A 22,324-nucleotide genomic window follows, 5' to 3' on the forward strand; every position below is an offset into this window, starting at 1 on the left:
GAGTTATACCAGTTTCCATCAGTTGTGGGACTGTTCCATATCTAAGCTTTTTTTTTCTTAAAACTACTTACTGAATTCCTTGTGGCAATTATGATTTCAGAAACAGATACAAGTGGAATACGCATGTCCTAGAACTTACCTGAAAAGAATAAACCTGGGGAGCCTCCAAGCGCAAGAAATACATTGCTCACATGGTGCAGAATACGTGTGATGAGGCTGTAAGAGCTCGGGGATACCTAAGGGGAGTTTTAACTGCCCTTCCACCTTCCTAGGAGATGACATCTAACCTGCAGTTGACATCTTTTGTACAGTAATAAGGTTGAATCATACATACAATTAGACCACACACATCCTGACTGCATCACAGACAGGGCAGATTTCAAACTCTGTTAGGTACGACTGCCAGTCTGTGGTTTTTTCCATACTGTTTTGAAGGAGTTTTACCTTGATTTTCTGAGTTTCTACCATAAGCAAATTCTGATATTTATGGCTTTAAGTTTCAAGAACTTGTGTACAAAAAGAAATCATAAGGAATACAGGCACACCTACATAGGGCTGCTAAGAGTGACCATCTTCAGCAATGAGACCCACCTAATACCTACACCCCAAAGGATGGGTTCCTTCAGTCCAGCAGAAAAGCAGTATGTCCTCAGGACACAGACAGAAGTTAGGAGGAACCGTGGGGCTGTCACTGTCTTTGCTAATGACCTATTGTATCACCTGGGGTGCATCACTGCCCTCCTGCCTGCCTCCTCTCCTCCCCAGTCCCTATTTCAGGTGTAAGCTCTACACCTCAAGTCTCTACACATGAAGTCTCCTGGTGGCTTAGTGCTTCTGGAGACAAAAATGATAAGGGGTAAGAGTGCAGCGGTAGCTTTTCTTGTGGAGAGACTCAGAGTTTATACTTAGCTATACTGCTAAACAAAACAGGGCATGAGACTCTCCTCTGGCTCTAATGACATGTGGCAAAGACTGGCCACATCCTCACTACCCGGCACTTCTCCTTGGACATCCTCCAGACCCCAGGAGGTGCCCTCTTCACCCTAAGACGTAATTATTGTGTGTGCATTTCTTTGGACTACTTGAGCTAGCAGGAGGACAGCCCTGCAGCCCAGCCGGGTGATGGTCCCTTAGCACCAAGGGTGCCATACATGCGTTGGGGTTGGGGTGAAGACACGGCTGGATGGTGGAGCATATAAAGCCTGCTAAAACAGCACTGGCTGACTGCTGCGACTTGCATGTGCCACCCATTACCAAGTGCTGACAATCAGGGTTCCATTGTGGTCTGCCCAGCCCTCCTTTATTCAGCCGTACCAATATGGCCAGAGGTGTGAGGAACTGAACCACACCAACCCAACCAGTCAAAGCAAAGAAAACCACATCCTCGCCTCTTTTCCACTGGGCTTTTATTTGCTGACGACCAAGCCTAAGCTCTTCAGTCTTGGGTATGAATTCAGATCAACATCGCAGAAGGTTTTTCTAAACACAAACACAGAAAGCAAGAAATTATCCCCAACCAGCCAAGCTCTTTGCAGCACATGCTGCAGGAATTGAGGTGAGAAAAGCCTCAGGCAGCAGGATTGATGCCCTGGTGCTGAGCTCATAGACCTGCACTGATAGCTGAAAGCACCCTTGGAAAGCCAGAGCATGAAGACAGCTAACCAAGAGGGAGAGGGGTGGGCCAAGGGGGTGGAAGGAAATGGATGCTGATGTTCAAGGGCAGAAGAGCATCTCCGGGCAACAGGGACCGGCAATATCTTACGGCATTCTTGGCACTGTACCAGCCTCAAGCCTGTCCTACAGGAACCTCCTCCAGGCAGCACAGCTCGACCACTGTCACACAGCAATATCGCTGCCACATATAAATAACGTTCTTTCACCCTCACATGCACATGCTGTGGGTCTCTCTGGCAAACGGTTCTACCAAACTTGCACTTATTTTCATTCTGCCCAGGAGATGCACTCCATTAGCAAATCAGGGATAGAGATGAAGAAAAATGCACCTTAAAAATACTTTTTTAGTCTCTCCAGTTGAAATCACTGGTGAGTTGGCAAGCATCACAGGTTAGGCTGATGTGCAAACATACAGTAGTACCCAGAATGAGATTACTGAACTGATTTCTTTCACAGAGGCGCATAGATGTAGAAGAGACAGAAGGCTGTGGCTAAAATGCAGGACTCTACCAAAGGAGCAGAGAGGATGGAGATGTAGAAAAGGTGGAGGGAAGGAAAGGAAGCAGGAGGAGAAAACTTCTAAGTGCCTTTTTTAATTCTGTGTTTTCTCAGACTTGCTTAGCTCTAATCTTTAATTCATATTTTCATTACAGTTTCTTTGCTCTGTAAAGTCTGCATTTCATGTAAAAAGAGCAGCTCAAACATCAATTATTTGACATAAGTCAACCCCTTGTTAAAGTCCTCTACTCTACATATATGTAGGCTCCAATAAAAGAAGCATTAAACATTCATTAAATTAGAAATACATGAAGACAGTGTCTGCCACTCTTCTCGTACAGATATGCTCAATAATCCCAACCTTCTAGAGCAGCAAAAGCAAACCCATATCTAATCCTTTTAGAAAGCCTGACCATGCAAAACACCCCAGTCTCCTGCAATTTGCCTATGAGTCACACAGAGACTATTAGCTCTTGCAGGTCAGATCCTCAGCTGGAGTAGATCAGAATAAAACAACGCTGACGGCATTACACCAAGTGACACCGACTCAGGATTTGGCTTTAGGCTTCTCGCTGCAAAATGGTTTACAGCAATGTAATTGGATAATAACGTCACTTTTGGTCTTCTAAGTTACACCAAGAATCTGATCAGGTGGGGAATAGCAACACCACACCTGCTTTAATTTCAGTACTGCCCGGGCTGCTTGTGTTCTGCAAAAGAAACCTGGTTTCCCAACCTGAATCTAGGAACTTTTTCCCCCCAAAAAACCCAATCCCACTCCCTCCTCTACAATATACTATCATGATGATAGTGGATCTTGAACTACCACTGCCATAGGCTTGTGCACACAAATTTCAGCAACATTCTCCCAAGGGGAAACAATCACCGATGAGCAGATGCTTCTTCATAAATATTTCTGGGTTTAAAGAGCAATGCAGACCATGTAACATGTTTCCTACATCTCTGCGAGCTGTGTCCGCTTAATGAGAGCTTTGGAGCAAGTCCCATCCAACAAATGGTTTCTCATAATCCTCCCCGACTCTTCTCTTTAGGGTGCCTGTAGACATTAATTTTGAACTCTGCTGGGGTGGAAGCATGGAAACATGGTTAGGACCTGGGGTACAAATTCACGATAATGGCTTTCAGCTCCTGCTTGGCTTTCGGCTGTCTGGCAGAGTCTTCTCCTGCCTTGTTTAATATGTGAATTATCCTTTTCTTGCTTCCTGGGCAGAGGAAGAGACCGCAAATGCTCAGGAAGCATTAGCTGACCTGTGAGCATGCAGTCGGGTCAAAAGGAGCTGCTGTCCCGCTGGCTCCCTACCGCAGCACTCTTTGAATTGAGCTTTTCCTGGCAGCGTCCCTGTCACTCTGATGCTACACAGTCCAGCAGCTACCACTTTGTGTGAGCACTGAGCTGTGTGATAGAGTTAATCACATTAAGCGCTGTTCAGTTTGTGTCTTTTTTGTTCTCTAAAGGCTTTTCCTCTCCCTTGCCTCTTTTAGTCTCTCCTTCTAAACTTCAGGAGGTGGCAGATTCAGCTCAGCCCTCCTTGATGCTATCCAGCACCAGGATGGCTAATTTCGGAAGGTTTAACCTCTATATACCTTTCCAAAGCTTTTCACTGTTATTAGATGACCCTTCCAACAGCTGTGTCCACAATGAGCAGGTCATAGTCTGGAGTCAGCAGGGCTTTTAAGCAGCTGGGTAATCCAACTGTGTGAGATTTCCAAAAGCAATGGAGGGGTTAGCTCTTGACAGATGCTTACGTACCTAACTCTCATCAGCAAGTTCAGCATCTACATGCCTTTAACCACTTGGCCCGAAGTGATGGAGGTGAATGAGCTCCACTGAAAATAAATTTCAGTGAAATGACTTCTTTTTTCAAGGAACAGTAAAGCAAGTACTGAAGTATTTTGTCAGGTCGGTGACTGCCTGGCCCAAATATACTGCCTTGTTTTCAGTCTTGATCTTCTACCAGCTTTTAAGTCAATCCTTTTTTTCCTCTGTTGGTAACCAAATCACTCCTTTAATCGAGCTAATAGGGCACCACAGTTTACATTCCTGTTGGTAAACACAAAGAACATTAGCTGACAAACAATCAAAACTGCATCCTTTGTAGTCTCAACCTTCCAAAACCATCGATTTTCATAGCTGGCCATGAAGCCTCGGTGCACTGGGCTCTGTCATCACAATGTTAAGGTGGCTTCTACAGGCTCTGCAAAAATGGAAGCCGATTCATGATTTGGGGTGGCATCGCTGCATCAGCACAGGAGTACTAAGGCGTCAGCTGTGAAACAACCGCCAGCCCCCACGCACTGGGCACGTACTGCCCGAAGAGGAGCAGGTCCTTCCCATGACCCCTCAGCCTGACATCTGGATGGGGTGGTGGTGGTGGGGCCAACTGAGTACCCAAAAAGCTGGCTGGCTGCCATGAATACTTCATCCACCAAGAACGAAGAAGGGTGATGTGGCTACGCTACGCCACTGGCTTCGGTCTCCGGGACCAATGAAAAGGATCGTGGAGTCCAGCAAAGTCCGGTGTGGGGGAATACTTCTTCTTGGCTGGTCACATTCAACTTGCATCTGCACAATCAATCAGCACATTGCATAGACTTTGACTGAAGGGGTTTTAACTGCAATCTTAAAATCTGGCCATTTCAGGAATTCCTGAAATAAATTAGAAGAGGAATTTTATTTAGTTGTTTTTTTTCTAAAGGAATCTCCCCATGGCTCCAAACCACTGTTTTCCATAAAGTAAATGAATATGAAGTCTTCTCTCATCCTCTTGCCACATTTTCTGTCATCTTTATCCTGCAACAGTTGTATATAATCAAATGGCAGACAAAACATCCTCTCCCCAAAACCTTCCTTTTTTCCTCAAACTTTTAGTAATTTTTTTTCCATACTTCATTGCTTTTTTTGTCACTGATCATGTTAGAAGCAGATGCTTTCCAAAACAATGACCTGGAGATTCAGTGATCCACATCTTGCAGATAAATAACAAGCTATATTTATGCAATAAAGCACAGGTAACTTAATATCCAGGCACTGGATTATTTGATATTAAAATCTCGGCACTTTTCAAGATAGCTGATAATTTGGAACAAATAGAGACCACATGGGAAAGTTCTTTTTTCCAATATTGGTTAACAACTTGCACTGTTAAACCATTACCTTCACCTAAAATACAATAAATAATTTACATTTATATGGAGCCTTTTGTCCCCCAAATCCCAAAGGGTTTTGCAAAATAAACACATCACATCACACCCTAAGACAATACCTGGGCATTGATTTGGTTGCCTCTCTGATTCAGAAAGAAGTTCACTAACTGCATCACCAACACCTCATTCTGTGGCATCTAGATCTTCCTGGGAGGTCTACGCACCCAAGTGGTAAAATCAGGATTAACCCTGCCTAATTTATGAATGTAAATGAAGTTTCTGAACCAATTCTCACCCAGCGCATGGCTGGGCAGGACGGGAACAGCCTGGCCTGGGGGCTGCCTGCCCATGTCCTGGGACCAACTCCCCCAGCTGTCCACAGCGGAGCTTTTCCAAAGGGACACCCCTTCGGCCCTTAGGGACTTCAAAAAATCTCCCGCTTAGAAAAAAAGGCATTTCTACATACTGCTTGCTAGGAAAAGGCAGCTTTGCGGGTCAGCCCCTGGGTGCTGTTCTACACAGTGGCGTGCAAAATTCACTTAGGAACACATATAACGCATATTTGTTTGATAAAGGAAAGGTTGCCCTCGGCTTTGATGAGCTGGGAAAATCATTGGGGGGTTTCCAGGCAAAACATGCCATGTTACAGAAGGAACAGGCTGGGCTGCAGAATGCTTATTTCAAATGAACTCAAACAGAGAAATAATGAGCAGCAAGTTTATATTCTTAGTAAATTAAGAGAGAAATGCAGCTTTATATGCATGGAAATAAATTATTATTTACTCACTTTTGTGCTCATGCCCTCAAAGATGAAGACATTTGTATGGAATTATTAATATTTATAGCATATTACAAGAAATACCCATAAGAGCTCTGCCTGAATACAAGCTATTTTACCGAGACAAAAGCTGTTGAAGGTCAAAGGGATCTTTTACTTGTGTGTGGAGGGCAGGATCAGACTCTTTACTTTGGAATCTGTATCAACTGTGATAATTTAAAACTTTAATTAAAGACTCAGTGACAGATTATCTACAAAACGTCTTCCTGCTGCCCAGTATTTCATCACGAATGTCTCCAGAAGCCCACGCTAACGTGAGTAAGCACGCTTGCCAGGAAGTATTTCATTGTGGACATGTTAGCTTTTATCTGTCTTGTTGGGTAACAAATTCTTTTGTTGAGGATTGGTGGCAACAAAAATTAAATTAAAAGCAAAACCAGACCCCAAACCAGAAATTTATAATGTTTATTCTGTTCATCCCTCAAGAAAATGGAAGTTCCAAGGCAAAGTCTATTTTAGCAATTGCATTAATGTATGTGTAAATGGGTGAAGGCGCCTTTGAAATGCTCTGAAAAGAATTTCACACTTTAGAGAGGAGAAGAAGTTAACAATTCTATTGTGGCATTTATTGGAATTTTTAAATTAATTTCCCTGACACAGCTGTGCCATAAAATCCCCCATGATGATAATATTTTGCTAATGTTGAGATTATTTTTGGATACAATTCTGAAGGAGCACTTTGTAAAATCAGGAGAACATGGGTCGCCGGGAACACTGCGCTGCCCTTTCCTTGCCTCCACTCACCTCCAGCTTTTCCCCAAGTAGCTGCAAGGCTGGTAATTTGAAATTGCATCTGTTTTTTCTTCCACAGGGCAGCAAACAGGGGACGGATGCACAAGTGGTGTGAAGCTGAGCCCCCTTAGAGCAGTGGGCAAAGGTCGGTGCATTCACTAATGCAGCACGGCACTGGAGGAAGGACCTCTGAGGCCACCTGGGGGCTCCCTGCTGGAGCACATCTGCTCACCCTCCCCAGAAAGGGCATGTTGGGATTGGGTGATTTTGGCCTAGAACAAACAGCACTGGGCAAGGCAAAAAATGCAATGAATTTCTCCCTTTGTGCACAGCAGTAGGTGAGAGTTGTTGGGAGTTGGCAAAGAAGAGGAACCCATTTAACCTGGATCACAGATTAAACCAGATTAAGAGATGTAGGTGACGATGCAGTGGATATCCCCCCTGGCACCTGCATCCTCGCCAGACCACATCCAAAGGGTTGAAGGAAACATGAAGAGCGACCTTGCAGCAATGCATAAGGAAGGGCTTTAAAAACCACACGTCCCACCAGTAACGAGGCTCAACCCGCAGCAGCAGATGGATTTATGGGGAGGGACAAGCAGAGGTTTGGAAATGAAAAGTTGATGGTCAGGTGAGAAGAGCCAGGGGAGGCAGGAGTAACACCAGACAGGCATGTCTACAGTCCTAGGCACAGGAGGATGGGGACCTCATGGGGGATTTTTGCTCAGAAAGGCTTCGGTGTAAGCAGACTGGATGGATGTTCTCGTTGAACTGCAGGAGAACCTGGGAGGTAGGAGGGATAGCACAGATGGTAGCAGCCATGAGCTTGATTTTAACAGTGATAGGCAAGTTTTAGATCCCGCAGAGGAGAGAGTTAACAATAGCTGACACACTTTTGTCTGGAGAAGTCACAATGACTAGAAATAACAACTCAGGGCCATAATTCTGCAGTCTGTCACTACCAGGAAACATGAAATCCAGCGACCTTTCATCTCTACGACAGAAATGCTGCGAAGCACCTGGAGCCATCACCCTTAAAATCCACTCTGACAAATTGGACGATGGGACACGAAGGAGAAAACGTCCTCACCCTCCCTCACCCCCAAATTTTAGCCTCCCAGTGAACTCTGCCTGCTCCACATATAATGTGGTATCCCTTGCAGAGCAGAGCCAGCTTTGCACAAGATACAGCATTTAGCGGAACACAAGATAACAATTCTATTTCTTTTGACAATAAGAAATAAATCTCTAACACCACTTGTTCAGACTGCTCTTAAATGATGGTAGAGGGAGGGAAATTGATATTGGCTTTTTATGAATCTTCAGGTCAGGTATGTTAGAATCAACAGATTTTTGCATTAACTTCACTGCTTCACAGCACTTTTGCCCTTGGCAAGACATAATTAAGAAAGGCATGAAAATCCATCTGAATGTATCTAGAGGAAATTATTCTCCTGTTAATGGCAGCAACAGCTAAACAGCCAGGCAAGCCACGCTGCTAGCAGAGTGCAGCAAATGATGCAGGGCTGGGTTTAAACCTCAAATGAGGATTTTCCTTACCAAAATTTTAAGGAGTAGCTTTTGAAATGAGGATTTACACTACTGTTCTGGGGATTAACTCCGCCCCCCCCCCCCCCTCAACAGCTGTACCCCTTGAGCTCTTCTGTTTGCCAGTCTAAAATGATGAACACAGGGACTGAGACTAAGCTATAATCTTTTCATCATACTGAAACATGGCACTGTAACTGTCTTCACCACTTTGGTAGAAAGCAAAAGCTTCTGGATGGAAGGAAAAAACCAAATAAATTAAAAAAAAAAGGGGGGGGGGGGGGCGTTCAGTCATTTAAGTGGGTCTGTCAGCTTGTGTTATCTTCATGCATTTGTGAAACTGAGCTTTAATTGACTGGCTGCAGTGGAGAGCCAAAAGATAAAATCATGGTCTCAGGATGAACAGACAGCTTAAAGTGTTGCGATCCTCATTCATCAGGATGTGTCTGAGGGATTCAGAGGGGGAAGAGACACAGCAATGTCTGTTACCCTTTCACATGAAGCTCCCACAATGTAAGAGGGAGACGAAGGGTGCCTTCCACACTCGGAGCCACGTCCAAGAGCAGTTACAAAATTTGCTCATCAGATTCCCTGTGACAATCTTGGCGCCTACTAATTTCTATCACTGTGTGAATTATATAATTTCATTTGTCAAGGATAAAGCAAAAACTACAAGCATTGGCCAACTATTAGCCAGTCAGCTCCAGCTGCAGCAGGAGGAGCAGAAAGCCCTGATAGCTGGGGGGTCTCGTATCTCATCCCTACAGCCAGGCTGGGATGGAAGGAGGGGTTCAGCTCCCCTCCACAGTACCCTCCATGTGGATATGCTCCTCAATCCCAAGGAACAGCCACACCACTGCACCGCCTCTCCCCTTCATCCACCACTGGCTCAGAGCTGTGCTGCATGCCCCAGTCTCCCTGGCCCCAGAGACCAGGATCCCCAAGTCATGCAGGCGGCTCTTAAGAGGATGGTGAGAAATACTTCCCTGCCTAAAACAGGTTTCAGAGAACTTTGTATCTCCAACAGATGAGTGAAGAGAGGAGTGGAGAAATTTGGCAAAACCATGGAGGAAGCTTCCTGGCTTCTAGCTGAGGGTTCTACACTGTGCCCTGGAGCCCCTTCAGTGGGTGGTTGATTTTCCTTCTGTCCTCCTGTCCTCACTCCCATCAGTCAGAGCTGCTTCCTTCCCTTTCCTCCTGGTTGTCTGGGCACTCCGACTGTTTTTGGAAGAAAGATGCTGCCCACTGCCAGTCACTAGGGATGTTGGGGACTGCAACACAGAAAGCCACCCACCCCCAAAGTGGCGGAGTCTGGTTATTGGGCGAAATGGTCATCGTGGTGAAGGGCTGGTAGGGAAATCCAGCAGCTCCTGGACCTGTGTGAAGCCACCTTTGAGTCTGCACTCCTGGGAAGACTGAGCGGTGCTCACAGTTTGGATTCATGTGACGCGAACCAGATGGGAAGGAATCGGCAAGTATGGGGGGATTCCGCATGCTATCCTATACGCTATGGGAACATAGAGACCAAACACACACGAGCGGCGTTTGTTTGGGTGTAAATGAGTCTGAGCTACAGTGCCTGTCAAGGCGATGGCCAGCGTTATCCCCTCCCAGTCATCAACCCAAGACATCAATTTTGTTGAGTGTGATGGGAAACCTCACACCCAAGCGCAGTGGGCCATATGCAAAGGTGGTGGCTAGAGGTGGTTAACATATGTTTTCTCTGAAGTTCATCATCAACAACAACAACAAAACAATGGAATTTCCTATGAATATTTTCTGCTTTTCAACAGAAATGTAAAACTCTAAATGAAAACATTTCAAAACATTTTGGAGTAAAAATCATGGTTTAATATACACCTCAGGATTTAAATTTTGCCAATTCCTTTAGTAAAAATATTTTGCATTTCCAACTTTTTGCTTTTTCTCTGTCTTAAAGAGCAGAAAATGTATTGAAAATGTTATTTCTTTGTAAACATTTTCATTTAGATCCAAAAGCAATCCATTACTCTTATCCAGCAGTGGTGATGTATGAAAGAGGAAATATATATGGATCATGAATTCTAAACACAAGACAATGAGTCTAAGTAGCCATTTCTTATATGTTAAGAAAGCCATGAGGAGGTTTATGTGAAGCTAGATCACCTTTTAATCTGTTTTCATATCTATGTTAGGAGAAAGGTGCTTTTCCAGAGACATATGTGCATACGGGCTGCAGTACAAGATCAGGAAGACCTTGGAAACAGATTTATTTTCCAGAGAGATAGCTTCAGTCATCCCCAAACCCTTCTTGAAATATTGCTGAATCAGACTCTAATTCATGGAATCGTTTCAGCAGGACAATGAGGGCCAACACTACACAGACTCCAGCATACAACTAACGACATTACAGGCTTGGTGGGTGTCTTACTGGCCCCAATGGAAGTTTTGCCATTGATTTCGGTGAGTTTTTCCCTGGTCTTAGGTAATAACCATTGGTTTCTTAATTTAGGGACAAAGACTCTCTCTTTTCATACATACTTGATTTCATGTTAAACTAATTATGACCAAAAAGCAAAGACATGAAACGATTATCACCGATACCAGGACTCAACCCTATAAAGCCTTAATCAAGTCAGCAATTCCATCAGCTTCAATGAGAAGACACAGGCCAGGACTGGCAGCCTTAATTTTCACAGTTGCCACCTCATAACTGAAGCCCATGCACAAGGAGAAGTAACTGTGCCGGCCTGTGCCAATGGAAGCAAATCTCCTGACGATGCATCAGTAACAACATTTTAATAAAATGTTTCCTTTATATCTCTTTGTTAAAGCCAAAACAGTACTTTCTTACCATTTTTGCAGACAGGACAACACTGTTCTGGTTCATAGACTGGGTTGACACACTCAGGAACTGCGCAGTCTGCTACAACACAGTGAACTTCATTGCTGGGCTCACAGCGACACCATTCGCATGGCGAGGGCTAGGAACAAATCTAAAATTAGCCCATTTCATCCCGCAGCTCACAAGTTTGCAACATTTCTATCTTGCCATAAGAAAAACACATCAGCGTTCAATACCTCTTGACTGCGTTCATTCATCATGGGTAATACAAATTAACCTGTAGGACAAAATAGCAACATCTGAAATGGGCAACCAGAACATTAGAAAAACCAACAAGCATGATACTTGTTTCCTCAGAAAGGGTGTGGGGTTTTTTAGCTTTCATGAGACTTTAGGTCCCTTCATCAAAAAGACCAACCTGAAGCCACTAGGTCATACCTCTGCTCTACCCATCTGTTGTTATCTTACACATTTGGCCGGAAGCAGAGCAGGGTTTTTGGAAGATCACGAGTCATGGTTCATCCCAGGAAGAAAGGACAGGGTGATTTTCCAGGTCATACTCATATCTCATGTAGAGCACCACTGCCAGCAAACCCCAAGCTGTCAGACAGGTGCTGCTGGGGTTGCCTGTCCATCCACCAGCCTCTCAATGTGCTTTCACTCCTGCTTTTCAGACCAGAGGAGAATAGTGTTGTTCTTGGAGAGGCAAAACCGTTTTATCCTGTGTTTGTGCAGCACCTGCATCAGGGGTCTGTAAGCACTCCCACAACATAACCATTAGATCTGGTCCTGGCCCCACTCCTGCCTGTTTCAACAAGGTTTGTGAGCAACTGCCTCACACAGAATATGTAAATAATTCAGAGCTTGAACAATTTTGCTGAAGTCAGGGAGTTCTGGATTAAAGCACCCAGCTAAATGGTTTTGTTTCAGCTCCATCAATTCAAACAGCAATCTCTATCTACCTCCAAATAGAGAGTTGTCACTCTCTCACCCTTTGAAAAGCTGTGGAAATCTGTTGAAAAATAGAAAGGTCAGTGTTTTAAGGTTCCCAGTGTCCTTATGTGTGTGCAAGTGTGATGAAAGGATGACAACAGAGCTAAGAAAGGAGAATAAGAGGAGAATTTAAAAGGAAAAATAACTTCCTTTCAGTACCTCTAGGTTCAATACTAAAGTGCCAGTTCCTCAGCAATGGTAGATCCATCACTAACACTTCAACAAGTAAATGTGGGTATTGGAAAAAAATCTGCTTTCTGTTGCATTGGTGGGAATCTGCAGCAATGGGAATTCCTCCATATTAAAAAAGAAAGTGAGATGCAAAGGAAAGGAGGATTCACCCCCATGTGTTTCAGACTCCAGTGATGCGTCACTCATTTCTACAAGACACATACAACCTGTGAGCCCTGGTTCTGGCAGGTAAAAAGCTTTTCAGTTCACCTCTAAGAAGCTCCATATGTCTTGAGTCAAATAATTTATTCCCAGGAAATTCATTTCTACCTTAAAATGCACTAATTAAAGCTTCCCTTGCTTTGTCTCAGCATCTGCAGTCTATAATTCCCATCACCTCTCATTTGCTCACGGCTTTGGCAATTTAGATAAAATCAGCACTCCTTGAGTAAGGGAAGAAGTCTGTGGAGGTGGAATTCCTCTCTCTAATTATCTTTCCTCATTCACTCCTGCTTTGATTTCTGTCTGAAGCACCAGAAATCTAAATTCATTTGGCCAACATTTCTTATTCAAGGCTATTTATTAAGAAGAAACAATACAGAAGAAAATAGACAGACCTATTTGCTGAGGGATCAATAAGAAAATTGCTGCTTTTTTTTTTACTCATTTTAATCACTAATTATATGGAGCCGTAGAACTAGATCTTGTGATTTGTGGAGGCTTTCACTGATGTATCCTTCAGGACTTGTCCCCATCTTCACTACTACAGTGGCTGCAATGCCAAGAAATATGTGATGCATTTCCAGGACTGCAGCCCAATCAACAGCTTAAAGATGATCAGCACAAGTAGAAGATGCCCCTGAACAACTTTGCAACTGAGTAAATGAGACACGACACACACATCTTTTGCTTGTGCAGCCTGAAAATGACACTGTAATAAACCATGATGTTGCTTGACACTGAAAGCAGCTTTTCAGGAGGTAAGAACTGCACACAAAGAAGGAAAGCACACCTCGGTGGTACAAGGAACGAGCAGCCAGCAAATAAAAAGGCTGCTTTGACATGAGTGACAAGACTTTTCTTGGCCACCTCCTCTTCCCCATCTTATTAAGTTCAAGGTACTTGGTCTTGCCTCTAGGATCTGCTTCTATCTGACTATTTTGAACAATTGCCAGTGCCCCTTACTGTGGCTGTTACCCAGATGCTCACCTCCATCAGTGACTCCAGCATTCCTGTCCACTTATTTTATGAATGTTTAGGTACTTTCTCCCATGGGATGTGCTTTGGGATCTGATTTGCAAACCCCTGCCCTTTCAGAAAGGACTTTGCCCAAGGACTCTGATTGAACGTCTTTTTACTGTTGTCTATATGCTTTGCATCCCTGCTATTAATTTCCCTGGAGCTACCCTTTTTGTGAAATAACTATGGGACATTGGCCAAAAAAGTCCTCTATTTATTTACATAGGCATTATGTAGACCAGGCAGCAAAATGACAAACTGGGAACCAGTGAAGAACAGGGAACCAGTGAAGAACAGGGAACCAGTGAAAGATGTCCCAAAGTTTTGTTCCCTTATTCTTCCATCTCCCTCATCTGCTCTTATTTTTCTCCAGATCACAGTAGTTACTCTTTTGTGGTCAGTGACGTTCCCACCCACATGCTGCTGCTTCACTTGCTGTCTGTCCCAGTGCAAGTACTGCTTATGATTAGGAGCATTTCACAGGATCCACTAGGCAGCTCTGTCAATCTTTGCAAGTCCCAGAATCTGGATTTAAAAGATTTATCCCCACTGGAAGAGGGGTTGTTTACACTTTTGTAGTCACTGAAGTTCAAACACTGGCAAACACCAGTGCCTGAAAAGAAACTCTTATCCCTACTGAAAAACAAGGTTGAAAAAATACAGAGGGTTTCTGAAGTATGAAGGAGCGGGGACACAAATCAGAGGCTATACCATTCCCATATGGACAGTGCCAACGCTTTATTGGTGTCCCTTAAACTGATATTCTAGAAAAAGTGTTAAGACTAAAGGATCATAAAAGGCTTGGGCCAGAAGATGATTTATTCACTCCACTTGTCCAAGGCAGAATAATCTCTTAGAAGACTCTATAGGGAAGGATTTGTTAGAAAGGATTTCAAGAGATGTTGGTGCAGAAACATTCTTCTCACCACTGTCCAAAAGGAAAGGATGTTCACGGTGCCCAGCCATAACATGGATACAAGTCCACACAATTGCATGGTCCCTTACTGTTCAAGGTATATTTTAAGAAACAGACCTATCATTAAAACCAGCGGAGCAAACTGGGTCCTTTTGTAGAAGGTATCAGTACAGCATTTTGACTTGGGAAAACTGGTGCAAAGCACCTGAAATTCTTTTTACCTGATTTTCACTTACAATGGGGCTGAGAGCACTAACCCTCAGAACTAGTGAGGAAATATACATTCTTTGATGTTGTTGTCAGTGTAGGGGCCAAGTCAAGCCAAGTTGGTGGGAAGCAGATGTGGCCAACATCTAACCACCCTTCAAGAGCTTTTGAGAGCAAATAAGTGGGACATAGAGCACAAAGGACTTTCTCAGTCTCAGCACTGACCCTGGTACACCTCTCCTTCAGCCAGTCATTTCAAAGAGACCAAGGAAACACAAGGATGTGGACCCTGAACCCCCCCTGTTTATAACCACACCTAAGATCACAGCCCACCTTCTATTTCTCTTCTGTTCTATTGATCTCAAGGAGGACTGTCATCCCAGATTTGGCTAGGAGAACAGGTTAATCCCCTACTTCTACCAGGGGATGGCTCCATCCCACACAGCGGGGCAGCCAGAAGAAGGAGCTAGCACTCATTTGGTTGTGTGGCTGGAAAACCTTAGTCTCAGGTGCTGTCAAATGGGAAACATCTGCAATCAGCAGAGTTTGTTAACAAAGAGAGAAGGAAGGAGAATTAAAACAGAGAATAGAGAATACACATGGCTAATAAAGATTTTATGTGCATGAGCATATAATGATAAACTTGATAGATGATATAAACAAACAAAGAAGGCAGCAAAGGAAACAGAATGAAAAACAAGATACACGCTGAGAAGGGGAAATGAGGAAGTCAAACAAGATGTGGATACTGTATCTCCTGATCTTCACTCTGGTTCCCATACACACTGACTCCCCACCATTTTCACCCTCTTCTTGGAAGCAAATGCCAGCACATGTAGGAATTATGATGGCTAACATCATCCAGCTACTCCTTACAGTGATAAGGGGCTCCCTCTCTTATGGGGCTGGGTACCACACCAGTCCTTCTTTAGTCAGCTACTAGGTTTCACAAAATCACAGAAATTCCATACCTCTGACAGGTCTACACTTGAGGGCTCCAGCAGGCCCTCAAGTCATCCAGAAGAACGGGTGGACAGACAAAGAGATTGCATGATCGAACAATTCTTCAGAAAAATGGCCTAAAATACTAGTTCTTCCCAAACTTAAAGGAGAGGTAGGGAAAAGAAAACGGAAAATTGAATTCAAAACTCACATGTCTAAATTTACTCTTTTATGCCTTCCTACAGCTGAAGAGATCTGAATAAAACATTTTTTTAGACCAAGGCAGCTGGTACAATCACACAAATAAACGATACACAAAACTTCAAGTTTTAGGCATGATCTCACAAGAAGCTTCTGCAATACCTAAGTTTTACTGTATCTGAGCCATCTCATCTAGTCATAGAAATTCTCTTGTCTCAAATACTTACTGAACCTCACCTGTATTTCACCCTTAGCTCATGCCTTGTCCACAACTACAGCATCCTAAGCCACCTCTCTGCTTCGCCAAACATGTGAAAGACTTTTCTATAACATGGAGATTGCCCTGCAAAAGCTTATTACTGAGTAGTAAGTATTCTCCTTGAGTGAATGGAGGAAGCATATATATATATGAAACATTATATTGCAGCCCTCCTCTTCCCTGCCTCCAACAAGGATTTCTCTGTCTACGCATCTGATTGTCAATCACTCTTAGCTGATTCTACACAAACATCTCTACGGAGGTGGAAAGGGAGTGATTTACCCAAGACAAACGAAAAACTCTGAAGATGACATCTGATTGATACTTTTTCTTTACCTGTTTGTTCTGTCAATCAGAAGCAATTTTCCTCAGGTTTTTGCTCTGCTGACACATTCACCACGCTAACTCTGGTTTCCAAGTGCACTCATTTCAGTCCTATATGTGGGGTGTTACCCAGCTCAGAAGAGATCTCGGACTGAGTTTTAAGGCTGCAGACTCCTGTGATCAGCTGTGATTAATCCAGTCGGCTTCACTCAGACTCGGAGTCTGAGGCTCATACCCCTCCAGCAGCTGGGAAAACGGTGCCTGAGATCAAAGTGTTATTTGGTACCTAAGTATTTCAAGAGCCAGTGGATCTTGCATCATTTAAAACAGACTATACACAGACCTGTTACTCCTTGAGACTTCCCACTCTGTGAATTTAGATGCCAGCTCCTGATTTCCTCCAGGCATATCTAGTACAGCCACTTCCTGACACTTTGGACCTCTCCTCACCTTTTCCAGAAAAGACTTTGAATTGCGTGGTACTTTCTTCGTACCTGAGTTTTCAGCCTCGTGGAAGAAAGTTTACATCTTTGCTGAGGCTAGTGTACAGGCTGCTCACAGCTACTTCAAATTCTTGCCATTGCCCTCTAGTCATCTGTTCTGAGATCGAGTTATCAGGATTTATTGGGCTGCTCTCTTCCCCCTCCTTTCTACACTCTCCAGCTAAGCTTGAAGAGGGTATTTGTACAAGAATGTCCCATAATCCCATACTCGAAGACTTCCATCTCATTGACAAGGTGCCATGAAGTGGTCACGTAAGGACTATGTCCTTGTGCTGTCTGACTATTGCACAACAGCCCTTCATCAATTATACACAGCTACTAGCAAACAACTACAGAGCAATACAAACTTTACAACTATTATATCACAAATACTTGACATTTCTTTTGAGGAAGGAAATAGAAAAGCTTCATGTAAGTGTTTACAACCATCTAATCATGTTACAATAGACACATACTGATCATCATGCAGAGGCTGTTCAAGTTGGTAGAAGACAATCTAAGTATTTCAACTGAATTGAATAGACCTGCAAACCTTAATCAGGCATGTTAGCTCCCACCTCCTTCAAACAGCAAAAGGGAAATGGTGCATAAGTATATGCCTTTTCTAGATTATACTGCAAAGGGAAAAAATGCTTTTCATGGTAGTTTTACTGAATACTGAGTTGCAATGATTTCTCCCCCTTTGAGAACATGTTAGAAAAAGAAATGCAAACCCCTTAAAAAAAAAAAGGAGATGCCATCATCTCCATTTCTACTGATGTCAAGGCAGTTTTGAATGCAATAGATCTAACCTGGTACTTCTGCACACATTTGTCAGTACCTTATCTTGAGATTTGGATCTGCTAGCTGTATCTGAATGCACCTCCTGCCTACGTGTCCCCGGGAAGGACTGGATGTGTCCCATCCCCTGCGAGTGCTGGACTCCAAGAGAAGTAAAGCTGAAAACCATCACTGCTGGCAATCTCTCCATCTTTTAGTTTTCAAGAGACTGCGTGCCAGCGCTCATATGGATAATCACATTCAGCCTCTCCCCTCAGACAGGCTCAACTGATAGCATCCTCTTCTATGCAGATAAAACAGCAGGAAAAGCAGAGCGATGTAAAGTGAAGTCTGTGAAATTGGGCACTTACCTCTTAAGAGTAGCTATAACTTTTAATGACACTAAGGACAATGGCAATTCTGATGGAAATGATTTTTGTAGCTACAGTTTCAGGTGGTGAATTTATTGGCAGGAAGCAAGGAAGGGGAGAAAGTTAAAAAGGACCTGATGAATAAAATCGGAGGCAAAAATGGTTTCCGTATTACAGCTGAGGTGGGAAGTCATAAACCAGGCGAGATGAATAAAAAAGAAACTGGGATAGCATTCATTGAAGATACTCCTGGAGTCAAAATTAGAATCATTTTCATTGTTATTGAAATTGCCTGTGATCTCAGGCAGATTAGCAGGAGATTGCAGGGAAGTCCAGAGGAAGCTTTCAACTGAGAAATTTTGCAGGTGCCAAACTGCAGAGAATGGGCTAGCTAGCGAGTCCCACCTGAAGGCCAGACTGAAATCAGCCCATTCCTCTTCTGCGATGCTCACTTTGCCTTTACTAATCAGCAACACATAAATAACTGTCTAAATTGTGTTAAAGATTTGGTAAATGGCGTGTGTGTGTGTACATACACGCGCGCACACCACAAGAATGTGCACTGGGCAAAAATTTCACTCGTTTTTGTCACTCACTTAAAAAAATAAAAATCAGCTAGTGGACACAGTATCAGTTATGCTACAGAAATGGTAATGACTTGGATTTTCCATAGGTGGAAAGTTGCTCAAATAAACAATCTGGTGAGTAACTATAGATGAGTACAATCACTGAAAACACCATCAGGTTGCAAATGATTTTGCAACAGGAAAAAACTACTAAGTCATTAGATAATTTATTTGCAGTGAAAAACTGGAGCTGTATCCTACTTGCATGGAGTACTAGCAATACAAATGAACTGTGCCATCCAAAAATTGAAAAATGTTTGCACCATACTGCAGATCAGCTAAAACAAGGAGCTGGCGTCCAAGAAGCAGCAGAAGTGGATGCTGAGATCCTGTATTTCTATGGGAGCCCCCAACATGCACACAAGCATTACTAACGTAAGACTGAAATGAAATGACAAATGTCTCACTCAATGGAAAGGACAAGAGAGACACAAATACATTACTGAAAATATTTTCTATAAATGGTGACTCCATCCTATACTCAAAGCAACCCCATCACAAGGAAGTTGAAGATGACTTGCCTATTTTCTTAGCCTACAGATGCCGCAGCTCTCCAAACAAAGCTCGATTTTAGTTACCCGTAACTGCTGCTTTTCTATTCTATTCACAGCTATAAGAGTCTTTCCAGCAGGCTGGTGACCAGGCTTGGATTCTGGAGATGGAAATGCATAAAGATGCTGTCATCCCCCCAGGTCATGTATACCTCTTCTCCCCTCAGCCCCAGACCATGCCTGTCCATACCTGGAAACAAAATTATTCTTGTCATCCTTTTGTAAAAATTCCTGGGGAGCTACTACAGATCAGTGAGCCAGATGAGAGACAGAAGCACAGAAGATGTGCCTCACCATGGGTACCCTGGGCCCACATCTGATGATTCAGGATTGTGATGTTGTCAGGAGCTTTGTACTCATATATTTGCTATGTGCTGCACAATTTGATGGGTGTAAAAGGCTCCCGGAACCACGTCTGGATCTGGAGAGTGACTCCTCCATTAGCTGATGAGAGAGAGACAACCTTGATCTGAGCCCTGGCCCTTTTTCCACGGGAGCAGTCTCGTGGTTGCTTTTCTCTCCCGAGAGCAGCAGTGGAGCTTTCCGTAACAACATGACTTTGCACTTCTTTCATAAGAACGCTCTCTGTGTTTTGATATATGTCTCATTTCATTCCTTACAATAGTTGCACCTCACCTACCCTGGGGCTGAGGGGACTGGCGTTCTCTATTACTTTGGTGATAATTTTTATGACTCTATTACAATACTTTTTTAGTTCAGACATGCCCAGTGCACAGGGAACAGGCCTCCTTTTGAAAGGTTACAGATACGACAGGTGGGACTGTGACTCAAACGTGTGATGCACAGCCCTGTTGGGACACAGACAAAATGTTTGTGTGTGCTTCACATTTGTTAAGCTCCTTTTAATACCAACAGGGAAAGCAAGCCCAGCTGGCAGCTTCCTGCTCTCCATTCCCTCCCTGTCAGCCCTTGCAATGAAGGAGCCTTGTCTAGGAGAAAGTCTCCTGGGGCAGGGAGAAAGGAACCGAGAACCTGGTCAGAAAGGTGATCCCTTTCACCTGTGTTTTCCCTATACCTGAATCTGCTGTTTCCCTCTTCATCCACGCCAAAAGATGGGAGGTGGTGGCGAGATCAGCTCTACATACTGATAAAATACTGAATTTGTATTAAGGAGGTAGGCATAACATAACCAGCCATCACTGAGGAAGAGATTTGGATGTTGGTCCCATCCCTTCTCCTGCAGTTTTCTGCCTGGATCATCAGATGCGCTTTCCAGAGCCACAGTACAGGCCAGGCAGATTTACACCAGTGATGGATTTGGCCCCGTAAGTCTTTTACTCACAAGATACCCACACGATGGCTGTTTGTACTGAATGCAATCTTTGGAGTCGGTCTGCTTTGTCTGAAGACAAGCTCCGTGTCTCTCTGCAGCTCAGGCAGCTGGAAATAATCACCCTGGCGGGTGACTCCTGGCTGGGTCGTGGCAGTCAAGGGAAAGTGTGAGCTCCTCTTGCTGTAGGCTCCACGCTGCAGATTTCAGTGCTGTATCACCCTCAGCCTCAGCATTTCACACAGTTTTGCACCTCTTGTGCCCTAAGGGAAGACGGTCCCACCCCCTCGGTCCTGCAGTGGGAGCTCCTGCATCCCACCAGCACACAACTATGCTCCCTCCTTCCCCCCGAAAGAGCAGCTCCTTCCTGAATGCTTTGCTCTTGCTCACCTCTGCCGAGCTCAGGATTCCCTCCAGCATCAGAGCTGGAGACAAGACCTCATTACTGATCTCCATTAACACGCTTCGTTGCTGTACTGCCCTTTTCTCCTCCCAAGGAAAGACGTGTTGGCTGAACCGAAGTCTATGGCTGAGGAGCGGTTAGGAGCTGACTTGCCTTTCTCCTTAACAGTGCTGAGGGTACAGGAGTTCAAGGGTGCCGAGCACCCACGATTACATCTACACACACTTCCCCTTCTCGTTCGCTGTCTCCAGCCGCGTCCTGCCAAGAAGTGAGCTGTGCTTGCACCAGTGGGTTAACATCATGAGTCCGCCTGGGTTTGCTGTGGTTTTGGTTTCCTTTGCTCCTGGGCTTTGACACCTGTCCTATTTTCTTTGCATGTTGAGAGGTGGGAGAGGGGCAAACACATCATATCAAATAATGACTTGTTCCTGGTTGCTTTTCTCTCTTGTTCTCCATTATCTGTACCTTTTTGATAGCCTAGCCTAACTTTTTACTTTCTGGCAGCTGGCAAGGAGGATTAGGCTTCATGGGAGCTCCCTCAGGCAAATCCTTATCTTGGGTCAGCATCGCACAGAGGAGTATCTAACTGGTACCCAACTTTACACCAGTGTAACACCCCAAAGGGCCACTTGTGATCCATGGAGCTGCAGTGGTTGACAGCACCGTAGAACCTGCCCCACCTGCCACAAAGAACAAAGCAGCTTTTTACTAGCTGGCACTATGGAGAAGGCATTTTCCAAATTCTCCCATCTGCCCTTTGTATCCAGCTGCCATTGCTTAAACCCTCAGGAGAGAAGCCAGCAGGGTCCAGGAGGTTTCTGTCCCTCAGGGGACATTATCATATTTGGTTATGAGCACAAGCTGGGAAGGATGTGAAATGAAAATGGGTGTGAACAGGTTATCTGCAATGAGAGAATATGCTGGGGTCTGCTAACACAGGGAGCATAGTCGGTTAACCCTTAGTCAGAAAGGTTTTCCTGCCTGGGATGACCACAGTTAACAAACTGAGAGATTCCCTGCTTTGAGGAGCCACTTCAAACCCTAATGCTCCTCCAAGGATACTGATTTTATTATAATTCCCAAAGAATTACCTCTGAACTGTACCACAGAACAAAGAGTAAGGAAGCCTAATGCTACAAGTATTTTTATTTTGCAACTAGACCGAGCGTTGTCACTACAGACTTATCTAATTATAGTCTTAAAAACAATAACTAGGATAAGTAGCTAATTGAGCAATATTTTTAATGAATGCAATTCTGCATAAAGCACATTCCAGAAGCAACAAACAC

The 22,324-nt window shown here is 44.1% G+C and overlaps 1 protein-coding gene across 2 annotated transcripts in view; it reads right to left on the bottom strand.

Annotated features, from left to right (window-relative positions):
* VWC2L (von Willebrand factor C domain containing 2 like) overlaps positions 1 to 22,324 on the bottom strand; it is a 55,033-nt gene that overhangs the window by 22,045 nt on the left and 10,664 nt on the right. The window contains exons 3-4 of one of the 2 annotated variants that reach the window (XM_049800700.1): positions 11,289 to 11,418; positions 2,997 to 4,840 (exon numbers count right to left, since the gene is read on the bottom strand). In XM_049800700.1, the coding sequence (XP_049656657.1) occupies positions 4,815 to 4,840; positions 11,289 to 11,418 (156 nt within the window). In that variant the 3' untranslated portion in view covers positions 2,997 to 4,814. Of the gene's footprint in view, positions 1 to 2,996; positions 4,841 to 11,288; positions 11,419 to 22,324 lie in introns of those variants that run through there. The other variant, XM_049800692.1, reaches the window with a different exon arrangement.

Source organism: Accipiter gentilis, chromosome 1 (assembly GCF_929443795.1).
Source record: "Accipiter gentilis chromosome 1, bAccGen1.1, whole genome shotgun sequence".
NCBI classification, from domain to species: domain Eukaryota; kingdom Metazoa; phylum Chordata; class Aves; order Accipitriformes; family Accipitridae; genus Astur; species Astur gentilis.